We start from the raw sequence: 23,828 nt of genomic DNA, 5'->3' as shown, positions 1-23,828 counted from the left end.
CTGGTTATATAAGGGTTCTGGTAATGTATAGAAAGAATAGCATTTCCAATGTAAAAGGCGGATATATGCTCACCATATAATTATTATATCTATGCTGTCTATGCAGTAGCATCTACTCTATTCCTCCGTACTCGTCGCCACTCCATCCTCGACATCTCCCAATAGCCATTTCCCCTCTCTACCCACTAAATGAGCCTCTCCCAACACTCCCTTTACTACCAGAACCAGCTCATCCACCGTCAGCAAGAACCCAAAGTATGCGCTGGCCGCCACACAGAACTTGCGATATCCCTCGTCCCGCATCATTTCCCCCGAGATCAGTTCCCCCCGTCGCCCCCGCGACCACTGGTCCACCGCCTGCTTGAACAACGGTGTCGGGAGAATCTCCGGCAGTGCATCGCCCGTTTTCAGCGCCTGCTCGCAAATCCCCATCACCGCCATGACCTGTCCGATTAGTCGGTGGTCCAGGAGCCCTGTCTGTCGCGCCAGCTGTTCCTGGAACTCTGGCGAGAGGGACGAAGATAGAAGCAGGAGTCGAGCGAGTTGTCGGTTCAGGCTGCGGCAGAGGGTGTTCACCCTGCCTAGCGATTCGCTGTCGAAGCGGGAGCTGGAGAACTCGAACTTGAGTAGCTTGATGGGTCCCTCGAGGGCGACCAGGGATTCGGCCAACTGCAGGGACAATGGTTCGGCGAGCGCTTTGCCCTCGCTGGACCCTTGTGCCCAGACTGAGAGAAGGAGTGCGTAGTGAGTAGACAGCGTTCGCACGGTGCGGGAGAGTGTCTTGCAGACATGACGAGATGCGGAAGGAGGGCGTGGGAGGAGCTGCAGGATGGCCGACGCGGCGACGCCTACCAGCACCAGCACGAGCCGTCTCCAGAAGACGCTGTAGCCGACTCCCGGGTTGCCATACTGGGGAATATGTCTATAGACTGTTAGTGATCGGTAACTCGTCGAGGGTGTTGAACTCACGTATCATCGTAGCTATACGCGATCACCAGCAGAAATGTAGCTGCCCCGATGATTCCGCCCTGCATCATGCTCGGGTGCAAATACAGTCGCACCCAGACGAGAATCGCCAGCACCACGGCGGTGATGGCCGCCAACCCATACGGATTGCCCGGTCCATTTGCGGACCCGATGTACCACGCCAGCAGCCCTAAAACTCCCCCAATCACGGTCCCAATGACCCTCGCCATCAGGGCGAACGCAAAATCCGCCATGTACACGAGCAACCCCGTCTGCCCCATGATCAGCGCCCAAAGCCCCTTTTCACGGTAGTAAAAGCTCGCACTGTGAGGAATCACGCCGGGGATGCCCAGGGCAATCGTGACCACGACCATCCGCAGGGCGTATAGGCCCTGGTCGCATGTGAACCAGTGATAGATTCCGAGGACAGCTCGACTGAACGGATGGCGTTGCTTAGTGCGGTATCCGCGGGTGGCACGCAGCTTCTCTTGCGCAGATTTGGCTACGTCGTCGACACTGACGCTATCAGGATCGTCTTCGGTCGTCTGCGACCCCGGAGCTTTGACCTCCTTAGCGGATGCCCAGGAAGCGGCGTATCGGAGTCGTGTTGGCAAGTAGATGCGGACTCTGGTGGATCCTTGAAAGACTGTGGATACCCGCGCGAGCAGGGCCTCGGTCTTCTCCACGGTGTTGGAGATATGCTCCTCGAATACCAGAACGAACATGAGCGGCCGAAACTGCTGGGCCTGATCCGCCATCCGTTGGTCATGCTCCCCGATCAGGATCTCACTCATGTCATTGATAAAGGCGGAACGCGCCTTGCGCAGGGTTTCAAGTGCACTGTCACTGCGTTGCTGCAGCCGCTCGCGTTCAGCCTGGGATGGCTGTCGGAACCAACGTCGACAGTTCACAAGGTGAATACACTCTTGAACAACGCCCAGCCCTTCCGTGCAGGCATCAATGGCCGCTGCGCTTGTCCGGACCAGCTCCTGGACGACCTCCTTGCGCAGCGGTTGGCTATCCGGGCTGCGGAACCCATTCAGTAGCTCAGCAAGCTGAGTGAGCTGATGCGCGCCGACCTCGCGCGTGGGCTTTTCCTCCCCGTCTGCAACTTTCTGATCGACATACTTACGCAGAATGTCCTCAGAACGAGCCTGGCCCGCAATGCGGGCAATGTTGAAATCCAAAAGCGCCAAAACCGCAACCAGGGCGTCTCGCAAAGGGCCCTGGAATGACGCAACATCCTCCGCCCCCCAGCACCCAACGGAAAAGTCGAGAGGCAAGAATGCCAACGCAGGCAACATGCCTCGATACTTCTGGATGATTTGTGCCTGTGTCACACGCAGCTGGCCCGGGTCCGGTTGTTCCTCCTTGCCGAGGGTGTTTGCTGTGATAGCCAGGGGCGGTTGGAGAAGTCGGACGATATCCTCCATGTTATCCAAGACCACGTGCGACGTCGACTGAGGGAAGAAGAGTACCGAGCATGCCAGGCCAAGTCCGACTCCGATGGCGGCGGGTTTGACGAGAGTGAGGGGCAGAGTGCCGGAGAATGAGGGCAAAAGGGGAGTGTAATTGAGAAACAGGTCGGAGATGATGATCCCAAAGACTGATGTCAAAGCAGCTTTGGGATTACTGGCTCGGAGACGCGCCTAATGATTCAGTATGATCCGCTACGGGGCTCGGAGAATTACCAACCATGAAATAGACAAAGGTGCAGATGAGACAGAACGTGACGGCGGTGACGCGCGCATCCAGCATGTATCCATCATAAACCAATCGCTGCGCTATTTCGGTCGGGGTATACGTCGAATTTTGAGCCTGCGAAACGGCTAATTGCTGCAGCGAGGCCACTTTGGCCTGCGTCTCGGCCGCTGGCCTGGCCGCTTGGGCAGCCTTCATGGTGATGACGCCCCATGCCCAAGCCAGACAGATACCAATAAACAGGGACAACGCGCCCAGAAGGTAGATGAAGACGACCCCGGATGGGGGCAAGAACATCAAAACAAGTCTATCTCATACTCAGCATATTAAAATAAATCTGAATTGGGGCAAGTGCATACGCGGCAAAGAACGTTGCGGTGCCGATGCTTTCCAGCGAGGGATGGATGAAGATCAACAGACAAGCCACCCAGACGGCGACCCAGCATCGGAAGAAGATCTTGAGATCGCGGCCATTGAAATGGTTCAGAAAGGGGGGTAAGCGGCGTTTCTTCTCGACGACAGAGGGCGCACTATCCGAATCCGACCAGGCCGGGGATTCCTGCGCGGTCTGTTCGGCCATGATGGCCTGAAGCTGTTCACTTGGCTTCAAATGATCCACGTGGGCATAGGGGATGGTGGAAGGAAAGAATTGTTAAAGGAATGGCGAGAAAAAAAGCAACGAGGCAAGGGATGCGATAAGGAATGACCGGGGCAAGATGGATGCACGAGGAGGAAAATGACAGGCACGCAGTCGATCAGAGGGACCCGTTGGCATTTGAAGGTCCGAGGCAAATGTGGTGCGCCGCAAAGGAAGAACCATTATCACGATTAAAGTTAAATAGATCGGTTGATCTCACCAGGGGCCGTTGTCTTTCCATGGATGTCCCGGTGTGCCCAGTCTGCATCGGGCTGGATGCTGCCCGGGGCCATTAGGAGGCGAGGACTGCATAAAGGGACGCATTCGGTCCTGATCCTGATGTCATTCTGGTCGTTCTCGTCATCATATTGGAATTATGCCCGATTTACTGCGGAGCAGAGACAGCATTGTGACTGGCGAGTGACGCCTGAGCGGTTGATCGGCACTGGCTGGTCCAATCCGAAGACCGTCAACGCTGAATCAGCGGAGGGGCCAAGTCCAAGTCCGAATCCGAGGTTAGGGTGGTCCTTTTGGAGATGGAGATAGACTTTCGAGTATAGATCGCTGCGCTGCATCTCGTGTCACCGTAAGCCGTTGCCTCAACCCTCAGCCTAGCCCACACATCGACATACCTATGCCATTGCAGGCGCGTCTCGGGCTTAAGTTGTAGAGAGTGTCCGCGTTGAAGCTTGACCAGAAGCCATTCAGGTGCATGGCATACGCAATAAGAGTGAACGCAGGCGAAGTGATGGGAGAGATGGCGATGGCAATGGCCAGTCAATGTTTGCTACAGTGGATTGGTTTGTGCGGTATGTCTATCTGCCTGAGGCCGGGACCGGCCCGGGACTTCTCGACGCCGCAGACGCGGATGCCCTCAATGTACAAGAATAAAAGCAAGATCGGTGTTGGCGCTACAGCACTGCAGTCCCGAAGAATATACACAGAGCATAAGCACGTTCAATTCGTGAACTGAATATGCAGCGATTTACACCCCAATCATCCCATTGTCCAGCAAACTGCTCGACGCCACAAAGCTGAACCCTCCAAACAAGTCACTCTCCCCCATTCCATCGGTGTGGCCTGTCCGCAAGCTTCCCTGGTTAGCCGCGTAGTGCTCGTCGAATGCGTGTACAATCGGACTCAGTGGCAACTGCGTGAAATCTACCGAAAAGTTCTCGGCCAAGGCTGGATCTGTCACCACCGGGTTGATCGGAGGCGCCACCTCACGGCGCTCCAAAGCCTTCCAGTCGATCTTGCGGAAGAAGCGGTGGTTCTTGATTGTTTGCAGGTCCTTGGCCATGTGGTACCCTAGTCGCTTCGAGGGTTCCTTGCGGAGCAGCCGGATCAACAGGTCCTTGGCATCGGGTCCCAGGAAATAGGGCAAGGTCAGCTTCTGCTTCACAATCTTTTCCTGCAGCTTGGCATTATTATTGGCTTTGAACGGAGGGGATCCCGTGAGCAGGTCATAGCCCAGGGCACCCAGCGACCACCAGTCACATGCTTTCCCATACGGCTTTCCTTGGACGACCTCCGGGGCCATGTACTCAATTGTGCCTAGCGAGGAGTTGCAGCGATCGTCATCGTTGAGGGCAATTTTACTGAGTCCAAAGTCGGTCAGCAGCAGATGACCCTCGTGGTCCAGCAGGCAGTTCTCTGGCTTCAGGTCGCGGTAGATGACTCCCACATTTTGGTGGAGATGTTCGAGCGCAAGCACCATCTCCGCCATGTAGAACGCGGCCGCATCCTCGTCGAACATGCGTTCCAAGGCAAGGTGCGTGAACAACTCCCCACCCTGCGCATATTCCAGAATAAGATACAGCTTCTCGTGATCTTGGAACGCATAAAACAGTTTGACCACGAACGGGTGGCGGTTGACGCTCTCCAGAATCATACGCTCCGTCTTGGTTTGCTCCACGAGTTTCTTGTGGACGGTAAGCGACGCCTTGCGAAACTGTTTCTGCGCATACAACTTCCCCGTGAGTACATGACGGACCAGCAACACAGTCCCAAACGACCCTTTACCCAGACAAAGCAGAGGCTCAAAGTCATCGGTGGTCATCTTCCGGCACAGCTGGGTGCGCATATCCCGCACACTCGACGTGTTCTGCGAGTTTTCCTCTGCGGCGGCATCCGCGCTGACATAGTCGTGCTCCAAGGGCACCTCGTAGCTGGTCAAGACTTCGGTCTGGTCGCTATCGGAGCAAACACTGGCGTTGCTAGGGGTCTCAGCGCAGAGCTCCGTAGGGCCAGCTCGAGACCCATTGCCTGACAGGTTCATTGAATCAAGCTGAAGTTTAAGGGCGCTCACCCCGCAGCCGGCCGCTGGCTGAACCATCGGACTGCCCCCATTAGTCCCCGCACGGGCGCGCGGATGCGAGCTGGGAGCACGAGAACTGGCCGCCGATAGATCCGAGTCTTCATCACCGGAGCCGCGAGGGGTGAACCCACGCACAGTGGAAAGGGCCGGAGCTACCTGGTGGACCGCCTGCTTTTTCTTCTTCTTCCGTCGGTCGGCCTTGGCGACGAGCGGGTGCGCGTTCAACTCCGGCGCCGGGAAAGGATTGACTCCGTGGGCCCCAGTCCCCTTGATCATCGGAGCCTGCTGACGCTGGGGACTGCGGGCGCTCATGCGAAAGCCGGCTTCGGGAGTGTCGCCCATAATGATCTCTTTGTTGGAATGCGACATGTCGGCTTGAGGGCTAAACACATCCCCGACACAAATGTCGTCCTGACCGGTAGTGGCTGAGGAATCCATTGTTAAGTTAAATGTCAGAATTCTCCCCTCGTATTTGGCTGAGCACTATCCAGCAGCGAACGGCAACAGCACGATGCGTAAGCCAAGGGCGATCAAATGCACCCAGGCATCGACAACAAGAGGCACTAGACTTGTTGAGACCTTGCTGTAAATCTAATAACACACGGAAGAAATTAGCTCTCGTTTCCTCACGCCCGCACACACAAACACATGCACCAGGGCGGGGTATCCACAACAAGCACTAAACCTCAAGCAAGGGGCCAAGGACTTATTGGACCAACGTACACTTCGTATCTAGCACACAACCCGAGATGGCCACCTGCCCAGCAGGGAAAGCTACCTGGAGGCCTGAAAAATCCCTCGGGTATAGCACCAATTTACCGTCCGCCCTTGTTCAGGACGGACCATGGACCCTAAGCCAGATCACCTTGTCGTCAGAAGTAGTAGAACGAACGGACGACACGGCCTGGGAGCCAGTCGAGGGGGAAGTATAGAGAGACGTCGGCGATGCAAAATTCGAGTCGAAGATCAGCGAACGAGAGCCGGGAGTAAGGCAGCCAGCGGAGCGGAGAAGAACGGACGACGAAAGCGTGGGCAGCGCAGACAGGCACATAGAGGAGCGACAATGAGGCAATGAACCAGACGATGGATGGATGAATGTCCAAAAAGACGGCACAAGAGGCACAGCGAGGGTGAAGCCGGGTGTTGATCCCTTTAAAGAGGGGGGGAAAAGAAGAAATGCCGCCGAGGTGAATGATGCTGCCCGGCCTCCGCGCTGTTTTTTCCCGGCCCGCGGGCCAATCAGCAGGCGCCGGTGCTAAGCGACGCTAGACCGGGTCAGGCAGGATGACTTCACGTGTTCCGGTCATTGGATGGATGCACCTGATGATGATGATGCTCATTGGGCTGGCTGGAGAAACTGGGCTGGGCTGGGCAGACGAAGGGTAAAGGAAATCAGAGTCCCCAGGTGGTTACAATATTCCGACATGGCATGTACTGACTACTAAGTACTAGATATGAGATATGTAGAACTACCGACGGTGCACTAATCAGCACCCGGCGGGCTATACTCCACCGGGTTAAACACACTACTCCGATGGAACCCTGCGTGTTGCCTCATGGCTCATGCATCTCGGCCCTCGAAGAACGCCTGCGACCGGGTGATTTCCACCCCCGATCCCTCCACAAAGGCCATTGCGCTGGGCTTCTCGACTCTCACCGTCACCCGTTCGTTGCCGAATTCCACCGTGACGATGCGAGCGATGAACGTCGCGAGTGCCTCGACAGTCTGGTACGAGGTGGCCTCAACTCGCTAGATGATGCGAAACCGGATTAGCCATGCTTTCTCAAACAGAAACACGAATACCAGGAATAACCTACCTCTGCGACAGCCCGTGTCATCGCTTGGTATGTGTTGACCACCGTAGACCCCCACGGCAGCTGCCCGGGTCCCTTGAACTCTAGGGAGACAATGACCGCCTGCTTTTCCACTCTCTCGTGCGAATTGACCCCCAAAATACAGTAGCACCGGATCCCATCAATGCGGAACTCCTCTTCCAGCACCACAGGGCACCGCTCCGACTCCCCCAGGTTCTCCAAAATCGCTTCGTTGCCCTGTCTGTATCCCCACACTGTCACGCTGCGGTACTTGAGGCCTTCATCTGCACGTAGCAGTGCCTTGGGAAGGTGCAAGGACACCTCGCATTGGCCAAAGACCCCGTCAATTGCGGGGGAAGACGAAGGGCTAAAGATAGCCGCCTGTGCCTGTGCCTGGGAGCTCGCCGACGCACTGCTTCGTCTCTGGGTGTTGTGCACGTGCGACATCCTTCGGACCCCCGCGGCGGTCTCGTCCAAAAGCCCCAGACCACAGTTGGCAACAATTCCAGCCGTCAGTCGCACGTCCTCTCCGAGATCGCTCCGCATCATCTCATCCCGGCGGCTGCCATCAACACTAATCATTCGGTGTCCCGGGTTCTCGGCATGCTTCCCCATGTTGCGGATATCCTCCTCGAGGCGACGGTAGAGCTTGCCGTAGTCCAAAGAGAGGGAAACATCGTCAGCAATGGCTGCTGCAACGGCAGATGAGTAGGAGAGCTTCAGCGATGCGGTGCAGGGCTGCGATTTGCCGGGACGATGCCATGGGTCCGGGGCAGCCGGGAGGGGCAGCTGGATGTTGCGCAGGCGCACGCTATCAAGCACCGGGGGATGGGAGGGGATGTGGACATTGACGCGTTGGTCGGCCATGGTGGCTGGGGATGGGAGACTGCCGGGAGGAGCTGAAGGAAAGCTGAGATTAAGCTGCTGGGGAGCAAGCTACAGCTAACAGGAGTGACGTCAACCAGTAGCGTTGGAGAATAGAGGCAACTTTCGTAGCACCGACCGGACACTGCAAGCTGTTTAATGACACAAGCGCATTGATCAATGGGACTTTGGGCTTTGGATCCAATGCCACGGGGTCGAGAACCTTTGCGCAACGACCAGCTGTGGGTGGAAATTTTGCTCGAGAACGGATGACGAGACGATGGCGGGGTTTGGCTTAGCGCGGGGAGCTGGGCGGCCCCACGCCGGTCAGCAGTACAAAGCATCCCTTCCATCCCTATCGATGCCAAACACTATCAATCGCTCCCTAGAGGTTGGGCATCCTATCATTTACAAGGTAGCTATGGTCCTTCCACGATAAATAGACGTGGGAATAGATTTTAGTTGATCCAATATACACAATATCCCGGAGGGAGAAAAGATCGACATCGTGGGGGACGTTGAAAAGGCCAGAACCATCCACATCCGCTGAGCGCCTCGTCGGTTGGTTTGTGCAGTCCACAGATGCCTGCTTTGGAACCACGGGAAACCTTCCAGTCGGAGCCCGGGACCAGCGGAACTAGCAAATCATGGTCTCGTCAAGTGGGATAAGTAAGCACCAGTGTCCTTCCGTTTCCGTTTCCGTTTCTGTTTCAACCCGACACACGCATAGTATTTTCGCCCGTCTTGGTCCAGATGGTGAGTTCGCGTCGGGTAAGTCGAATCATCCCCGGATGGCCAGGATAGGGAACAAATTCACATGAGTACAAAGGGAACGCAAGCACATTGGGTATCCGCCATGCGCTGAGTGGAAAACAACCAATCAACTAATTACAGGCGACTACCAGTAACCGCGGCGGTCGTAAGGCATGTATTCGCCCCGGGGTGGGCTCCGAGGACGTCCATAAGGCCTGGGGGGTGCGTATGGGTCCTCATAATGGCGAGGAGGCGGCGGGGGTCGGACATCATACGGGTCCTCATAGGGACGACGCGGCGGAGGGTAGTCTTCCATCCGAGGACGGGGAGGACTACGGCGGCCATATCCATCCCGCTCGTAGTAGTCCCTTCGGATCGGCACGGGGGACCGTTCCCGATAGTGAGCCCGGGGACTGTAACCACGCGGGGCAGGGAACCGACGGTCGTATTCTTCCATAGGGGGGTAGCTCCGACGCGGGGACCGAGACCGGTATGGATCACGGACAGCACGTTCCTCCGGATGGGGTTGGATCTGGGACAGTATATGAGGATCTCGTTCCGCTCGGGTCTTCAAGTGCCAGAAGTGCTTACATCCGCAATGCAGGTTACGCGAGAACCTTTGAATTCGCGTCCATCCAGCTTCTCGATGGCTGTCTTCAAATCGTTGGCGGTCTCGAACTCAACGAACCTTGGTCTATGTGTTAACTAGACCTGCTAGACCGATTAGGAAGTTAAGGGATTAACCCACCCTCTGCCGAGCTCACGGCCGGTTTCAGAATAAACCACGTCCAGGCCAGACTGGCGTGCAAAGTCTTTGAGATCCTAGATAGTCCCATGGTGTGAGTCCATTTCCAGGTGAAAGATTGGTGTCCGGTGTTTCCAGGTGTCAAAAGTAGAAGAACAGAACACGGAGAAATGCAGGCCAGGGAATGAACCAAAAGAAAAGATGAAACGGTCGTCGGCGAAAGGTATCCTATGGCCGCAGGGATTTCCATCCTGGATAGGGTCGTCCAGCTTCGGTTCCCAACTCTCAGAGCTGAGCTCGATAATGGGAGGTAGCCATCCAGCCTTCCTTTCACTTTAAGGGGTCCGGAGGTGGTTTGTGACGACCCGTACATCAAGAGGAGCCGATCATGGTCGCCATAATTTCCTTGGACCGTGGGATGTGGAGACACGCAAAAATAGACAAGAAAAGAACAAACCAAGGAACACATATCGGCCGAGGTGCAAGACGTCCGGTGGATCCTGAGAAAAGGGGACTTGGGCTGCTAACCTGCCAACTTGTTTCCGGGAGTCCAGAAACCAACATGCGAAAGATCGTGCGACGCGGGCGTGGCATGTTAGGACGGTCCATTGGGCCAGGGAAGTTCTCCTTACGGCGCGGTCCACGGGCAAATTGCACGGTGAGACGCTCGCCTTTGAAATCACTGCCGTCTGCAGAGGAAGTGAGTCAATATGAAAGTCCCTCGAATACAATTTGATGTCAAGACATACGGAAAGCTAAATGGCCGTCAGTACATGAGCATGCGCAACGCGACAGAGCGCAGGAAAGTGGGGAGCCTTACCTGGAACGACATCTCTGGCATCCATTGCATCCTCATATTCGATAAAGCCGAAGCCATTCATGAGTTTGATCTCTGTGATTTTCCCGGAACCATGGGTGCTAAAATGCTCTTCGATATCCTGTTTGGTCACTGTAGAAGCACACCACGGCGCCCGAATCGGGCGCCGTAGCTAGATGTCAGCATATTGCGAACAGACTATAATGGACAAACAACTGAGACAACTGGATCTAGATTCCGAAGCTGCCAACCCGGTATCCGGAACCGAGATTACCGTGCGCAAGAAAGGAAATGGAACAAAGGAAAGTCCGCTGTCATTCCCCGGAGTGGGAAGAGAAGGGCAAGCCACAGGTGCAGGAGAGTGTATCTCTGTTACTCAGGGGGGCCAATCCAGACGCATGGCGATCCAGCGGAGCATCCCGTTTCTGTGGCGCGGATGGACGTGGACAGGAAAGGCAATATCCGAATCGGGTGGGAGAAAGAACAAGGAGACCTATCAAGGAGACTTGGTAGATGGCTTCATACCATTGCGAGGGAGGTTCCCGAGATAGAGTCGGGTGGACGAGACTTCAGTCATGGTGGCTGGTGACTGGTGACTGGTAGCTGGTAGCTGATAGCTGGTAGTACTAGAAGTGCACACAACGGTCGACGATTAAGTCCCGGCGGGTAACAATCAAATCAATTCACTCTCAACACGCTTGGCCTCGGGAATATCCAATTCAATGGCGGCACGGCGACCGATGGAAATAGGGCCTGGATGGTCAACTGGGTCGAACTCCTGGGAATCTAGTGATGGTGGTGGCAGAGACAGTTCCTGGTGTCCGGGAAGAGGTGCGAGACCATAGAACGGTTCCAGAAGGTGACGGTGGGCCTGGCGGGTTAGAGAAGCAAGGAGATGGATGGATGGATGGATGGATGGACGGAGCGCGGCTAGCAGGCAGTTCCCGGCTCTGGCGCACACCCAGTCGGATTAGAAGAGAATTTTCTGGCGACGGAGGAGGAGGGGAAGAGGTCGGTTAAAGGGAAACGAGGTCAAGAGAGAAAGGAAGAGAGAGGAGGCGCAGGAGATGGGGGGAGATGGAGGGAGGAGGAGATCGTCAGGTCGCGGGAGGGAAAAGAGGAGCAGGCGAGCAGCAGCAGCAGCAGCAACAGCAACAGCAGCGGATTGACTGATTGAGGCTGACCGCCCAGCAGCAAGTTCAGTTCAGTTTGCCGGCCGTCGACGAGTCGCGAGGCGCTGGCGGTGGAGGGCATCCAATGATGGGCCGCCCTCGACTTCCCCCCCCCGGCTGCAAATCGCCTCACTTTTGCTGCTCGGCGGGATCCACGTGGCCCCGCCTGCCCTGCCCAGACTTCACTTCCTGGCCAACTGCTGGCCGTCGGGGAAGCCTCTATCTAATCCAGGTCCCTATGGAAGGCGGGCAGTGCTCTGCTTTATATATATAGAAAAGGCAGAGGCGAACAGGTTCGTTGCAATTACACCCTCAGGAGCCCTGGTGCTTGGCTTAGTGGGGATTCCAGCCGGCATGGCTGGTGGAGCAGAACCACAATCCATCCGGCATTGAATATAGCCTTCTTGAGCCTGCAGCCGATTCCTTCCATACGAACAGAGTATACGGAGAATTATACCCCAGTATATACTTCACCTCCCGGCTGTGGTCCAATTAGGCAACCCTATGCATCCAACACCTTTCAGCTGCTTTGCAAAATCCCATCATCAATTCGACACCCAGCCTTGCATACTTGATGATATTCCAACGCTATCCTACGCAGAAAGCCAAGGCTGCAGCTTGACAAGCAATGCCAAGTGGCTTGTATGACCGCTCCTGCTGAGACAGATTAATCAGAGCCTCGGCCATCTCCAGTCTGCTGCTCGGATGATCCTGGAGCTGATCATCTGGTTCCTGTTTTATTTCAGGAGGTGCGCGGCACAAACTGCATTCAAAGCCCCGGTGGCGGGATAGGAGTCAAAGTGCTCACGGCTGGTGTAGATCTGGACACTGCCGTTCTCTCATAGGTAGCCCTGCCACTTGTTAGCTTACGAGAGCCACAGAGAGAAAAGTCACAAATGACGACACCGAAACCCCCTTTTATCCTTTGTTATTGGACGACTATAAGTCACAGATCTCCTTTGCAGCAGCATCAGTTAACCGGCTGGGGCTCTCGGTACAAAATCCCATAGGAGCTAATATCCCCCTTTGGGCCACCCCATTCCTCCAAGTCAACCGTCACTCGATCAACTTCCTGGAATCCATGCTTCAGATATAGTCCCAACCCTTCCGGAGAGGCCTCGGTGTAGGCAGGCAAGCCAAGTTCATCTGCTTTCCGAACCCCCCATCCTACCAGCAGGCCTCCGAGACCCTGACGCTGAAATTCTGGAAGAACATATAGTTCTTTCAATTCTACCCAGTTCAAGGCTCAACATTAATAATAATGCCCACCTACAAAGGAAAAGCTAAGTGAATAACTTACGAAAGAAGTCCTTGTCCCCCAATAATGCCGCCCGTTTCAGATAACGGGCTCCCCCGGTAGCATCCATCAGCGCGCCATTCATCGTAGGCGGACGATATCGGTTGGCATATCCCTCATCCCACTGAGCCTTAGTCTGGCCCTTGTTATGAGCCCACCAGGTATACGCGACTGGCTTATTGGTGGCCTCATCGGTGACCAGCAGGTAAGTATTCTTGGATTCGCCGAGCATCGGGATCATGCGGCGGATCTCGTCGTCTTGTCCATCCGATGCTCTAGTTGGGGCCTCGACCTTGGGCTGAAGGTGGGGTGGCCAGAGCAAGGCCCCGATTACGCTGTTGTTCTTCCTGTTGCTATCGTTCTGCGCGGCCATCTCGATGTCCCAGATGGTGCGAGCGCCTTCCTCCGTTGCGGGTACAGGGCTTACCCGGAATCCCGGCTTTTCGAGTGGTGCCATGGTGAATGCAGTGTTGACTTGGAGCTGTTTCGGCTAAGGTGAGGAGATGGCGGTGTAGAGGGAACTTCCTTTTGGCAAGAAGCGCAAAATGAGGCCCTTTGTAAGCCCCGATACTCCGTTAGAAACAAGTGTCCTTTGAGCAAACTGGCAGAAAAGTTGTGGCCTGGTTAGTTCGTTATCAGAAGTGCTTCTTGTGGCTGAAAGCTAGTAGGAAGTGAAACTATCGCGAGGCCGATTAGCGAACTGAAACCAAGAAAAGAAGTGACTAGGCAACCACGCCGAATGGGAATCAGAGTACTTGGACGATAAGGAAAAGAAGCACCCATGCTGCATATGCAATGTAACGACACTAACATCGGACGTCACGGACTCCGGACATGCTAGTCGACATTGAGGCCAGGCTGTGAGAGCCTCGAGGTCTGGAAGGGAGAACGGCGGTGGTGGTGGGGTTGCGCTCGGATTCCGATTATATTAATCCAACCCGGGGGGCGGGGGAAGAATAGGATAAAGAGGGATGCCATTGGATGGGATATCCCTGTCCTCCATATCTCGTCAAATCCACTAGGCTTCCGTCATCCCCATGTCCTATTTCCCTCTCAGATCCATATCTGATTTTGCTTTCATCTAGGGTTCCATGGATCATTGCACTACAGGTCAGCATACTGCAGTACTGGCGGAGGGCCCACGAAGTAGAGAGATCGGTATAGAGGATGATCACGAGGATGACAATCTCCCATACATCAATCAAATACGACAAACACTCCACATACCCGTGAATATTTGAACAACTTCCCGTCATCAAAAATACTAGTAGTATGCGTATAGTACAGAGAACTGGTACCCTACCATACCTTTTATGCATTCCTTAGGTAGTCCTACACCTTGCTAAGAAGGCCAAAAACCATATCTAGGCGATAGTCAGTCTTTGTATGGCAACACTCACTAGACAAACCCCTCAACTGGCAAGGTCCAATCCTTGTCTACTAACAAGTCGAGGTCCACACATATACTATATACCCTATACGTACCCTATGTAAGTTAATTCACATAGATACATACTGTGTAGATGGGGTATAGATCCTCGGCTGCCATAGGACTCTCTGGCTTTGTGGTTTGCCACCCCAGCCCAAGAGTAGTAAGTAGTTAGTCCACTTGCCTGGTAATTTTCAAGGTAGGACTGCCTGCTCAGCCACCCTAATTACTAGGTATAGATAGTCATGGTGCATATCTAGTGGGGATTCGCACTAGGCTGCGCCGGGTTTAGTCACGCCAACCCAAGTTACTTGGCAGGGCTGTGAAGACTGCAGTTTGCAAAGCACAAAGCTGGAGGTGGGCCGGTTCAGCTACCATGTCATAATATCTAGTGAATACAGTGAGGCAAATTGCCACAGGGCGCAGGGGAAGGGGCAAAATGGCATGGAATACTGTGTTGAACATTTTTCGTCCCATGTAAGCACGACGCGGTGGTGGTTCCAATGGGATATCGCCAAAAATACAGAACTATATATACATAAATGGACCCATTCCGGCCAGTCCGGTTGCTTTTATAGTATAAGCGCACATAATGATCCCTTATCGCAGGCATACCAGCCTCAAAACGCATGATCAAGCATTAGTAAGTAACGTCTCAGTGGATACAGCCATCCAATTCCCGTCTATTCCCTGGTGAAGAGTAAAAAGACAAAGGACAAAGGCCCGTCGGGCCGAACTAGGTCATGAAGTATTTCGGGCCCTCTCCACCTTGGGGAGTCTGCCAGTTGATATCCTGGGTGGGCACCTTGATGTCGCAGGTCTTGCAGTGAATGCAGCTACAGGTGGTCAGTATAATACCAAGCGGAAGTTCTAAAATGCACTTACTTCTGAGCGTTGATCTGGAAGCGAACGCCATGCTCCTTGCTGGGATCCTCCACGTACTCGTAGACGCCCGCAGGGCAGAAGCGGTTCTCAACACCCTGGTACTTGGGCCAGGCCGCATCGGTGTGCTTGTCCCAATCGGCCACCTGCAAGTGCACTGGTTGGTCTTCCTCGTGGTTGGTACCCGTCCGGCTGACGCTGGTGAGGATGTCGAAGCTGATCACCCCGTCCGGCTTGGGATACTCGATCTTGTTGCATTCGGATGCCAGCTTGGTAGCAGAAGCGTCCGTACCGTGATGCTTGAGAGTCCACGGCGTCCTACCCTTGAGGACGTAGGCTTCGAGTCCAGAGTACAGGATGCCGCCGTAGAGCCCAAGGGGAGTGCCGAAAGAAGGCCGCATGTTACGCACCTCGTACAGCTCTTTCCAGATCGACGACTTCCGCAGAGATTCTTCATAGTCGAACAGGAAAACAGAGCCATCGGAGCTACCCTGAAGGGCCGCATACGCGGATTCGGCGGCAAGCATGGCCGATTTCATCGCGGAATGAGTACCCTTGATCTTCGGGACGTTCAAAAAACCGGCACTATCGCCAATCAAGGCGCCTCCCGGGAAAGCGCATTTCGGGATCGACTGGAAGCCGCCCTCGTTCAGCGCCCTTGCGCCATACGAAATGCACTTTCCGCCCTCCAAGACTTCTTTGTAAAGAGGGTGGTGTTTAAGCTTCTGGAACTCGCCATAGGGCGACAGCCATGGGTTCGGGTAGTCCAGACCGACCACCAAACCGATGCTAACCATGTTGTCGCCAAAGTGGTACATCCAGGCTCCACCATAGGTATCCTTGGGAAGGGGGTACCCCAAGGAATGCGTAATCTCTCCCGGCTTAAATTTTTCGGGTTGGATCTCCCAAATTTCCTTCACTCCCAGTCCATAGGTCTGCGGCTGGCTATCACGCCTCAAGTCGTACTTCTTGGTCACCTGCTTGGTCAGACTACCGTGACAGCCCTCTGCAAGGAGGGTGACACGAGCGTGAAACTCCATTCCCCGCTCAAAGCTATCCTTCGCCTTGCCGTCCCGACCAATACCGAGGTCGTTAGTTGCCACACCCATCACTGAACCATCGGATTTCTTGTAGACCAGTTCGCTGGCCGCGAATCCCGGGTAAACTTCGACGCCCAGTTCCTCAGCTCTCTCCCCCATCCATTTCGTAAGTTCATTCAAGCTGATGATGTAGTTGCCGTGGTTGTTCATCTGGGGCGGGGCGGGGATCGGGATCGACGAGTTTTGAGTCAAGAAACGCATCTTATCCTCCTTGGCAGGAGTCACATTCTCGAACCGCGAGGGGTTGTCCTCCGATAGCCAGTCCGGCAACAGCTCATTCATTGCGGTAGGTTCCAGAACGTTACCAGAAAGAACATGTGCACCCAGTTCGGCGGCCTTTTCCAGTACAATGACACGGAATTCCTCATTGCCAGCTTCGTTCGCAAGCTGCTTCAGTCGAATGGCAGCAGCCAGACCAGCAGGGCCTAGTTTGCGGTGAAGAAGGTCGGTCAGCCACTTGGTCCTCCACTACTTCTTCCTCTTTTGCGGAAGAGCGAATCGGGCAAATCAATTCAGCTTACCACCACCGACAATGCAGACATCGACCTCGTCCGACTCTCGGTCCAGTTGTCGAGGATCGAAGTTTCCATGCTCGTCTGTCAGTTTTCTCGATAGTGACTGCGAAAAGGCTCGGGTCTGGATTGGCGGGAAGAGTGATGTGCGGCGGACAGTCCTCCGGCCTGATGCTGCCAGGGAGCTATTGGAGATCCGTGCGGGGTTGCTGAGGGAGGCGAGAGAGGCGGAAGCTCTTGACAGACGCGAGAAAGAGGGTCGCATTTCGCGCCTCAGAAGAGGCAAGACGGCTCCTTTCGAAGCCATGGCGGAACTAGGGGGAGGGGAGAGGTCACAATAGCGTTGAGTTGGTTGGACACCTATAATTGGGTCAACTGCATGGTAGGATGGGAGCAAGCGGCGGTGGAGGACAGCGCGCGAGGACAGCGAAGAAGAATGAAAGCCAGCGGATAGAAGTCCGGAGGAAGGAAGTGGAAACCAGTTTAAGAAGCGTGTCGGTCTATCGTCTCCGTCACCGGCCCTCGGAGCCACGAGAAATGAGGAGAGTGACTAATGGGCCGTGGGAGAAAAATTGGCGGTCGGCCTGGGGCATCTGGCAGTACCCGAGGCTACGTCGGCCAATAGGAAGCCCGGCGATGGGAATCATCCTCCTCTCGCTGTTCCGCCCGTTGGACCCCGTGCTTTTCCCGTCGGAACTGCTGCTACAGCCTAAATTATCCAGGCGGATTCTGGGGATACTTCTAGGCGGCAGTTCTCTTGATCCAGCAGTATTACTAGATGTCATTTAGGTAGGTTCAACATGGGTTGCACCCTAAATATCTATTATGCTGGGCTGGGATAATCATTAGATCATTATGTTTATATAGAATATCATAAGGATAAGGAAGATAAGACAAAGTACTCCGTGCGACAAAGATAAAGGTAGATACTTAAGATGGGAGAGAAAGATGCATCTCTATGCAGCACAAGAGGCAACGTGACCGATGATCACATGAAGGCAAACGGGGCGCCAACAACCCGATGACGACACCAGACCAAGGCTGTGGATTACACTGAATGGCTCTCTACAACGCTGACAGCCATGTGATACCACAGACTTTTCCAGGCGCCAGGATGTATCTACTACTGTAGCCTCCATGTGCTGCATGTACAGATTCCGGATCTTGAACAGCCTGACAGGTGGGTTCTACCAATAACCAGCATATGGAGTACACCACCATGATATCCCGTCGGAGGTGTTCGGAGTAGATATCTAGATAGGTAGTCATGATGTCCTCCGTTCGGCATTTAACATTCAACATCCTACCATGGTATGTGAAACTGAAAAGACCGAAAATGGGCGCAGGAATAGAGGACAGCTGGCCGGATTACGTACGGGCACGGATGTAGCCGCTGTCCGGACCCCATGTTGCATGCGCGACGCGGGAGTTTGGCTGAGCTTGTTGGCGCCTTGGAGGATGGATACGTCCAGGTTATGCTTTGGATCTCATCTATTTCTTTTAAAAGAACACCGACAGCGCGAAGCTACGATCGGACATTGGTGGATCACAAATGGGCTGAGATCTGGGGTATGGCCAGGCGGCAAGCAACGCCAAATGAGAGGCAAGAACCCCCGAGGAGGAACCCCATGACGCGACCGAACGCGACCGGCGCGACCGGGATGAAACCCATCATCCCTGACAGGTACGCGGGTTGGACCCGGCGACTCATCATCTCTTGAATTTAGGGGCCACAGAAAGCCACAGAAAGACTCTGACTCAAAGATGGGATCATCAACCAGCCCTTCATGGCGTTAGTGAAAGAAAGAAGCCGTGTCATTGTTCTAGTGCATCGAATGTTTTGGAATCGTTGGTGATCATCCATCCATGGGGTCAACAAAAAAAAAGTTCCCCAGGCACACACCCCCCGGAAGAAAGACAGGGAAATAAAAAACGGGAAGGGAGTGAAAGGATCGATGAAATTTTTGTTCAGTTGGCGACCGCTAAAGCGGCAAGGCCGAGGGGACGGAAGGCGCGTTGTGAAGGGGACGCCGAGAACAGCAACGGGGCATGATTGGAAGGCAGAAGAATGGATAGGCTTGAGGGGTGGGTCGGGCTATCAGTTGCAGGAGCGACGCGGACTGGACTGAAATGAGTGGCTGCAACCATGGCGCTGGCCGGGAAAAAAGAGTAAGGGGGCGACAGCCAACGAGAGCGGGTGCACGGCGGTGGGGCTCCCAGACAATGTGTGTTGAGTGGACCCGCCGATCAACAAACCAGAGATGACGGAATGGCGCTTGCTGGGGGGGTTGGCCACCCAAGAGCCGCTAGTGGAGCGCTAGCACGCAGCGAGCAGTGCCAGAGCAGCCAAACCCATGGGTGGGAGCGACCGCTCATCGCTGCTTTTGCCGCCGCCGCCAGGCCCAGCCCCCCTGACGCCAGCAGTCCCGGGCGCTGTGAGTCAGCCTATATAAAGGCCCAACCTCCCACTTTCTGTCGATGTTGGAATTTTTGATCCTGGTCTTGGCACCGCCCGGAAAGCCATACACTCCTCTTCCCGCCCGCCTTCCTCCCCCCTTCTCTCTCTCCACCAGGACGACTACAGATATCTGCTGATACCGGCTATATTGCTGCATTCGCCTGCTGGTCTGAGAATCTCGTGATCTCCCGAAGGTTTTTTAAGGAAGTTACAGACAGAATCAAAAAGAGGAAAAGATCTTTCCCTCTTATTTATTCTTCTTATACTCCACAGTTTCAGATTCAGTTACTGAAACAGGAAGCTTGCAGCCTCAGGCACGCATCTTCGCCACTCTCTCTCTCCAAACGCAGATAGACATTCCCAATTCATACAAACCAAAAAAAAGCAAACAACACATTTCCCACCCAAAAAAAAACATCGTGCTTTTTTCACTCTTCACATTCCCTACACTACATACACCTCGTCCCGCACCTGTTCACTACTTGCTTAATAGTTGTGAAAGTCGGCTTCTGGAGATAATCTCCTAGAAAACACTTCACTGTGCTTTTCTAGTTCCTTCTTGTCGTCGCCATCTTCCTCTCCCCTCCCTCCTATTCCCCTTCCCTTCCCTTCTTCTTCCTTCCACTGCACTCTACCTTGAGTTCATTCCGTTTTCTATAAGAAACGGTTTATCGCTGGATCCCAGGGCAGTGGTGCTGTAGGGGAGACATTGACTTGTCCATCTCCCGCAAAAGGGTACGTTATCTTCTACCTTAACCTGGTCATCCTGACCTCATGTCTCTCTCTTTCCTTGCCTCTTCTCTGGGGCAATCATCACGCGCAAACCTATCGCGCTCATATCATCTCTACCTTATCGTCTGTCTATCTTGACTTGACTGACCTCGGGTTGCGCGGGCACAGACTGCTATCTGAAAGCTTTTCTATCTCCTCAGCGTCGGCTGGTTTACGGCTCGAGTATCATCTACTCTCGTCGCGATGGATTCTCTTACGACCCATCCTTCTACTGCTCAGCAGGCTCGGGCATTCACGTCCCCTGCGTCTCTGTCCTTCCCCGGTGGTGCCGGCGATCTGACCCCGCCTTCCGATAAAGACGGAAACATGGCGATGGCCCAGGGTATGAACGGGATGGTGAACGGTCAGCAGCAGGGAGCAAATGCCGCGAATGGCAACGGGGTGGCGCCCGCGACTCCAGCTGCGACCCCTAGTGCCAACACCCCGGGAAGTGGCATCGTGCCTACGTTGCAGTGAGTATACTCTTGCTGTTCCATTCTGGTTCACCAGATTACTGAACAATGATCTATCTTTGAAGAAACATTGTCGCGACGGTCAATCTTGACTGCCGTTTGGACTTGAAGACGATCGCGCTCCACGCAAGAAATGCGGAGTACAACCCTAAGGTATTATCTTCCACACCTCCCTGAGCTTGATATGTCAGGGCGCAGTGTGGCTGAACTGTTTTTCTCTTCCAATAGCGTTTCGCGGCCGTGATCATGCGTATCCGAGAGCCAAAGACGACCGCTTTGATCTTCGCCTCAGGCAAGATGGTGGTGACTGGTGCCAAGTCGGAGGATGACTCCAAACTGGCTTCCAGAAAGTACGCGCGTATCATCCAGAAGCTTGGTTTCAACGCCAAGTTCACGGATTTCAAGATCCAGAATATTGTGGGCTCCTGTGACATCAAGTTCCCCATCCGTCTGGAGGGTCTGGCCAGTCGCCATCACAACTTCAGTTCTTACGAGCCTGAGTTGTTCCCCGGTCTTATCTACCGTATGATGAAGCCCAAGATCGTGCTTCTCATCTTCGTCAGTGGCAAGATTGTCCTCACCGGTGCCAAGGTCCGTGAGGAAATCTACCAGGCGTTTGAACTGATCTATCCTGTGCTTTCGGGTATGCATTGCTCTCTGCACTTCCTCCATGAGGTGATATCTTGCTAACCAGTTGTAAAAGATTTCCGTAAAGTCTAAAAGAGCATCACGCTCGACAGGAGGATCTCGACCATGTGTCCCTTCCACCTTCACCAACTTGTATTAACACGGCTTTTCCCCCCTTGCACTGGCCCGCGAGGTTGTACTATGGACGGACAACACGCTTCAACCCAGCACGGCTGATGCATTTTTCTGTTCCCTTTTCTCTTCTACACTTGCACATCACGATCTTCATGCTAGCATTTGTACGGCGTTATAGCGATTCGGGCTGTTCATTTTCTTTTCCTTGCTTCTTGTTTCAACAAACATCATCAAAGTGTCTCACCATCTTAGATAGTCGCACACCGCAGATTCAAGGGGGCGGTACTGTGCGCTGGTCGAATGGTTGCCTCCTTCTAATTACTGGCTTTATGTTCTCTGCCTATTGGCTGTGACCCTCGCGCATGGGCCTGGCCAGCGCCGAGGTGGATCGACCTCGATGATTTGCTTTGGGGTCGGAAGGTTTTCTGCATACCCAAGCACAAAAAAATTTATGTTACTGTTCTAGATCGCTACGCTTTGTTACGGAAGTGGATGAATACACCGGGAGAATGAAGGGAAGGGCTCTGCCCTTGTTCGATGGTGGCATAATCATGAGATCCCTGGTTCGTGGGTAGAAATGGCAATGAAACATGCATCTATCAGCCATCTTTCATAACGTAGACGTCGATTTTATCTCGTAGTCTAATCCTAACCCTAATCTGTGCCTTGCAGCTGTGGGACTCTTTCCATCTTTCTCTCCTATCTATATCTTATCAACAGTATCCACCCAAGACATGAGACATAGTATATACCCAACCCATGCAAACCATTCACTTATATACAAATCTAGTCTAATTTAGGTAGGAATATACTATCATGCGAATGTCTATCCGCGAAGACATCAACCATCACAGAGCACTACTCCGCTGAGCCTTCTTCGTCTTCGCCAACTCATCCATCAGTCGCAATCCCTTCGGGCCTGAACGACTCCCATCCTCGGTCCCGTCGAACTCACTCTCAGGAACGGCCGCAGGCCAACTCCACAGCTCTTGCAACTCGGGGTCCAATTTGCGTTCTAGTGCGTCTACGATCTTCTCCCCGAGCACGGGGAAGAACTTGTAGCCGTGGCCGCTGCCGCCGGTGGCGAGGAAGAGACCCGGATGGTTGGGGTGGTAGGTGATTATGAAGTCGCCTTTGGGGCTGGAGGGTTTTGCTTGTTAGTTGAGTGGGGGATGGGATGGGGAGGTAAGGGGACTCACGTATCGGTATACCAGCAGACCCGAGTCTGGACGAACGGTCTGTCTGCAAAGCTGGGGATCAACTCCTTCAATGCTTCCCGGAATGCCTGTTCTCCTTCTGCGGGAATAGGAACGCCGTTCTCTGGTAGACTGATTTCCATCTTCTCGCTCTTGGTGCGAGGCACGGCGACCTGGACTGGGTTGACGTAGCCGTACGCATGTCGTGCGATTTTCAGTAGGTTGTTGCGCGGCGGGATGATGAACATGCCTGTCGCGAAGTTGAGAATCGTTGGCATATGTTCCAATTGCTTCTGTTCTTCGTCGGAGATGCGCATGTAGGCCAATGCCTGGCCCGTTTGGACTGTGCGGCCCCGCAGGTCGACGAGCTTCGCGGTCCAGGCTCCTGTTGCTAGGATGACCAGGTCGGCTGTGAGGGAGGATCCATCGGCGAGGTTTACACCTGTGACTCTGTCGTTGCTGTACTGGAGACTGCTGACCTCGCCGGTCTTGAAGATGACCTTGCCTTCCTGGTCGAGGCGCTGCTTGGCGTACCGGACGCCGGCTTCGGCGTCGGACCAGCCTGAACCCCAGTTCACGTAGCCGCCTGCGACTTTGAGATCGACTCCGTAGGCGGGGGCGACTCGCGTGACATCGGCCTTTGTGGGGAGGAGCTCAACGTCCTGGCCGGGGATTTGCTTCACGTTGTGGTAGCTCTTGGTTGCGTAGTCGCGGGCGTTGGTGCTACCCGGGGGATAGACAAGGAGGAGACCATTTTGGGTGTAGCGGCCTTCTTTTCCCCAGTCGGTGTTGCGCCAGAGGTCGAGGGCATCGGCGGCGAGTTGGGCATAGGTGGGTTGGGAGTAGTCGGCGCGGACGATGCGGGAGGTGTCGACGGAGGAGCCGTGTGGGTTGGGGATTGTAGGGGAGGCTTCGAGGAGGGTGATTTGGGAGTTGGGATGACGGTGCGAGAGGGCCAGAGCCGTGGATACTGAGTTGATGAGCAATTGGGCTCGTGGGGGAAATCCGGGGAAGTGTGGGTGCGATGTGACTTACGGCCGAAGACCCCTCCTCCGACAATTAGGATGTTGGGGGGGAGAGACATCGTGTGAGGAATGGCAGGGGGGGGTAGGGAGTGTTCCTGGGGGTATGTACAAGATAGAGAGGAGGACGTCTCTCAAC

The 23,828-nt window shown here is 54.4% G+C and overlaps 10 protein-coding genes across 10 annotated transcripts; 2 read left to right on the top strand and 8 right to left on the bottom strand.

Annotated features, from left to right (window-relative positions):
• Positions 1-117: 117 nt before the first annotated feature.
• On the bottom strand, positions 118-3,247 carry BO94DRAFT_465429 (uncharacterized protein; the record flags this gene model as incomplete). The annotated part of the gene is made up of 4 exons (XM_025608114.1): positions 118-922; positions 970-2,615; positions 2,662-2,974; positions 3,027-3,247. 4 exons carry the CDS (start codon positions 3,245-3,247, stop codon positions 118-120), a joined length of 2,985 nt encoding a protein of 994 aa, XP_025467640.1.
• A 1,042-nt stretch (positions 3,248-4,289) lies between these two features.
• BO94DRAFT_546036 (AGC family serine/threonine-protein kinase) lies at positions 4,290-6,672 on the bottom strand (the record flags this gene model as incomplete). Its single annotated transcript, XM_025613276.1, has 3 exons — positions 4,290-6,046; positions 6,345-6,407; positions 6,465-6,672. The coding sequence occupies 3 exons, from the start codon at positions 6,670-6,672 to the stop codon at positions 4,290-4,292; spliced, it is 2,028 nt and encodes a 675-aa protein (XP_025467639.1).
• Positions 6,673-7,182: 510 nt separating this feature from the next.
• Positions 7,183-8,303, bottom strand: BO94DRAFT_465801 (dihydroneopterin aldolase; the record flags this gene model as incomplete). The annotated part of the gene is made up of 2 exons (XM_025608130.1): positions 7,183-7,371; positions 7,440-8,303. 2 exons carry the CDS (start codon positions 8,301-8,303, stop codon positions 7,183-7,185), a joined length of 1,053 nt encoding a protein of 350 aa, XP_025467638.1.
• Positions 8,304-8,843: 540 nt separating this feature from the next.
• On the bottom strand, positions 8,844-11,192 carry BO94DRAFT_595414 (putative pre-RNA splicing factor Srp2; the record flags this gene model as incomplete). Its single annotated transcript, XM_025616226.1, has 6 exons — positions 8,844-9,585; positions 9,645-9,741; positions 9,802-9,875; positions 10,327-10,487; positions 10,619-10,747; positions 11,141-11,192. 6 exons carry the CDS (start codon positions 11,190-11,192, stop codon positions 9,199-9,201), a joined length of 900 nt encoding a protein of 299 aa, XP_025467637.1. The 3' UTR covers positions 8,844-9,198.
• A 1,121-nt stretch (positions 11,193-12,313) lies between these two features.
• Positions 12,314-13,774, bottom strand: BO94DRAFT_56339 (uncharacterized protein). Its single transcript, XM_025614355.1, has 2 exons — positions 13,088-13,774; positions 12,314-13,017 (listed from the first exon to the last, which is right to left on the bottom strand). The coding sequence occupies exons 1-2, from the start codon at positions 13,539-13,541 to the stop codon at positions 12,758-12,760; spliced, it is 714 nt and encodes a 237-aa protein (XP_025467636.1). The 5' UTR covers positions 13,542-13,774; the 3' UTR covers positions 12,314-12,757.
• On the bottom strand, positions 13,775-14,491 carry BO94DRAFT_56269 (uncharacterized protein). Its single transcript, XM_025614309.1, has one exon. The coding sequence runs from the start codon at positions 14,401-14,403 to the stop codon at positions 14,008-14,010; it is 396 nt and encodes a 131-aa protein (XP_025467635.1). The 5' UTR covers positions 14,404-14,491; the 3' UTR covers positions 13,775-14,007.
• Positions 14,492-14,957: 466 nt separating this feature from the next.
• BO94DRAFT_534842 (electron-transferring-flavoprotein dehydrogenase) lies at positions 14,958-17,519 on the bottom strand. The gene is made up of 3 exons (XM_025611634.1): positions 17,017-17,519; positions 15,399-16,920; positions 14,958-15,349 (listed from the first exon to the last, which is right to left on the bottom strand). The coding sequence occupies exons 1-3, from the start codon at positions 17,312-17,314 to the stop codon at positions 15,250-15,252; spliced, it is 1,920 nt and encodes a 639-aa protein (XP_025467634.1). The 5' UTR covers positions 17,315-17,519; the 3' UTR covers positions 14,958-15,249.
• Positions 17,520-19,949: 2,430 nt separating this feature from the next.
• On the top strand, positions 19,950-21,677 carry BO94DRAFT_56084 (TBP family protein). Its single transcript, XM_025614182.1, has 5 exons — positions 19,950-20,200; positions 20,366-20,709; positions 20,775-20,862; positions 20,938-21,352; positions 21,413-21,677. Exons 2-5 carry the CDS (start codon positions 20,441-20,443, stop codon positions 21,427-21,429), a joined length of 789 nt encoding a protein of 262 aa, XP_025467633.1. The 5' UTR covers positions 19,950-20,200; positions 20,366-20,440; the 3' UTR covers positions 21,430-21,677.
• BO94DRAFT_56113 (uncharacterized protein) lies at positions 21,335-21,875 on the top strand. Its single transcript, XM_025614199.1, has 2 exons — positions 21,335-21,352; positions 21,413-21,875. Exon 2 carries the CDS (start codon positions 21,573-21,575, stop codon positions 21,822-21,824), a length of 252 nt encoding a protein of 83 aa, XP_025467632.1. The 5' UTR covers positions 21,335-21,352; positions 21,413-21,572; the 3' UTR covers positions 21,825-21,875.
• Positions 21,876-22,165: 290 nt separating this feature from the next.
• Positions 22,166-23,804, bottom strand: BO94DRAFT_565731 (NAD(P)/FAD-dependent oxidoreductase). Its single transcript, XM_025614511.1, has 3 exons — positions 23,703-23,804; positions 22,671-23,637; positions 22,166-22,611 (listed from the first exon to the last, which is right to left on the bottom strand). The coding sequence occupies exons 1-3, from the start codon at positions 23,749-23,751 to the stop codon at positions 22,320-22,322; spliced, it is 1,308 nt and encodes a 435-aa protein (XP_025467631.1). The 5' UTR covers positions 23,752-23,804; the 3' UTR covers positions 22,166-22,319.
• Between the last annotated feature and the right edge of the window lie 24 nt (positions 23,805-23,828).

This window comes from Aspergillus sclerotioniger, assembly GCF_003184525.1.
Source record: "Aspergillus sclerotioniger CBS 115572 chromosome Unknown BO94scaffold_13, whole genome shotgun sequence".
Taxonomy (NCBI): domain Eukaryota; kingdom Fungi; phylum Ascomycota; class Eurotiomycetes; order Eurotiales; family Aspergillaceae; genus Aspergillus; species Aspergillus sclerotioniger.
This window is presented reverse-complemented; position numbering and strand designations above follow the sequence as displayed.

Coding starts and splice junctions, on each gene's coding strand:
- BO94DRAFT_56339 (XM_025614355.1), bottom strand. CDS start 13,541: ATGGCACCACTCGAAAAGCCGGGATTCCGGGTAAGCCCTGTACCCGCA. Junction 13,018..13,087: donor GGGGGACAAGGACTTCTTTC/GTAAGTTATTCA, acceptor TGAACTGGGTAG/AATTGAAAGAACTATATGTT.
- BO94DRAFT_56269 (XM_025614309.1), bottom strand. CDS start 14,403: ATGCATAAAAGGTATGGTAGGGTACCAGTTCTCTGTACTATACGCATA.
- BO94DRAFT_534842 (XM_025611634.1), bottom strand. CDS start 17,314: ATGGCTTCGAAAGGAGCCGTCTTGCCTCTTCTGAGGCGCGAAATGCGA. Junction 16,921..17,016: donor TGTCTGCATTGTCGGTGGTG/GTAAGCTGAATT, acceptor ACCGCAAACTAG/GCCCTGCTGGTCTGGCTGCT. Junction 15,350..15,398: donor TTCCAGATCAACGCTCAGAA/GTAAGTGCATTT, acceptor GACCACCTGTAG/CTGCATTCACTGCAAGACCT.
- BO94DRAFT_56084 (XM_025614182.1), top strand. CDS start 20,441: ATGGATTCTCTTACGACCCATCCTTCTACTGCTCAGCAGGCTCGGGCA. Junction 20,710..20,774: donor GGCATCGTGCCTACGTTGCA/GTGAGTATACTC, acceptor CTATCTTTGAAG/AAACATTGTCGCGACGGTCA. Junction 20,863..20,937: donor ATGCGGAGTACAACCCTAAG/GTATTATCTTCC, acceptor CTCTTCCAATAG/CGTTTCGCGGCCGTGATCAT.
- BO94DRAFT_56113 (XM_025614199.1), top strand. CDS start 21,573: ATGCATTTTTCTGTTCCCTTTTCTCTTCTACACTTGCACATCACGATC.
- BO94DRAFT_565731 (XM_025614511.1), bottom strand. CDS start 23,751: ATGTCTCTCCCCCCCAACATCCTAATTGTCGGAGGAGGGGTCTTCGGC. Junction 23,638..23,702: donor CGGAGGAGGGGTCTTCGGCC/GTAAGTCACATC, acceptor TCATCAACTCAG/TATCCACGGCTCTGGCCCTC. Junction 22,612..22,670: donor GTCTGCTGGTATACCGATAC/GTGAGTCCCCTT, acceptor AAAACCCTCCAG/CCCCAAAGGCGACTTCATAA.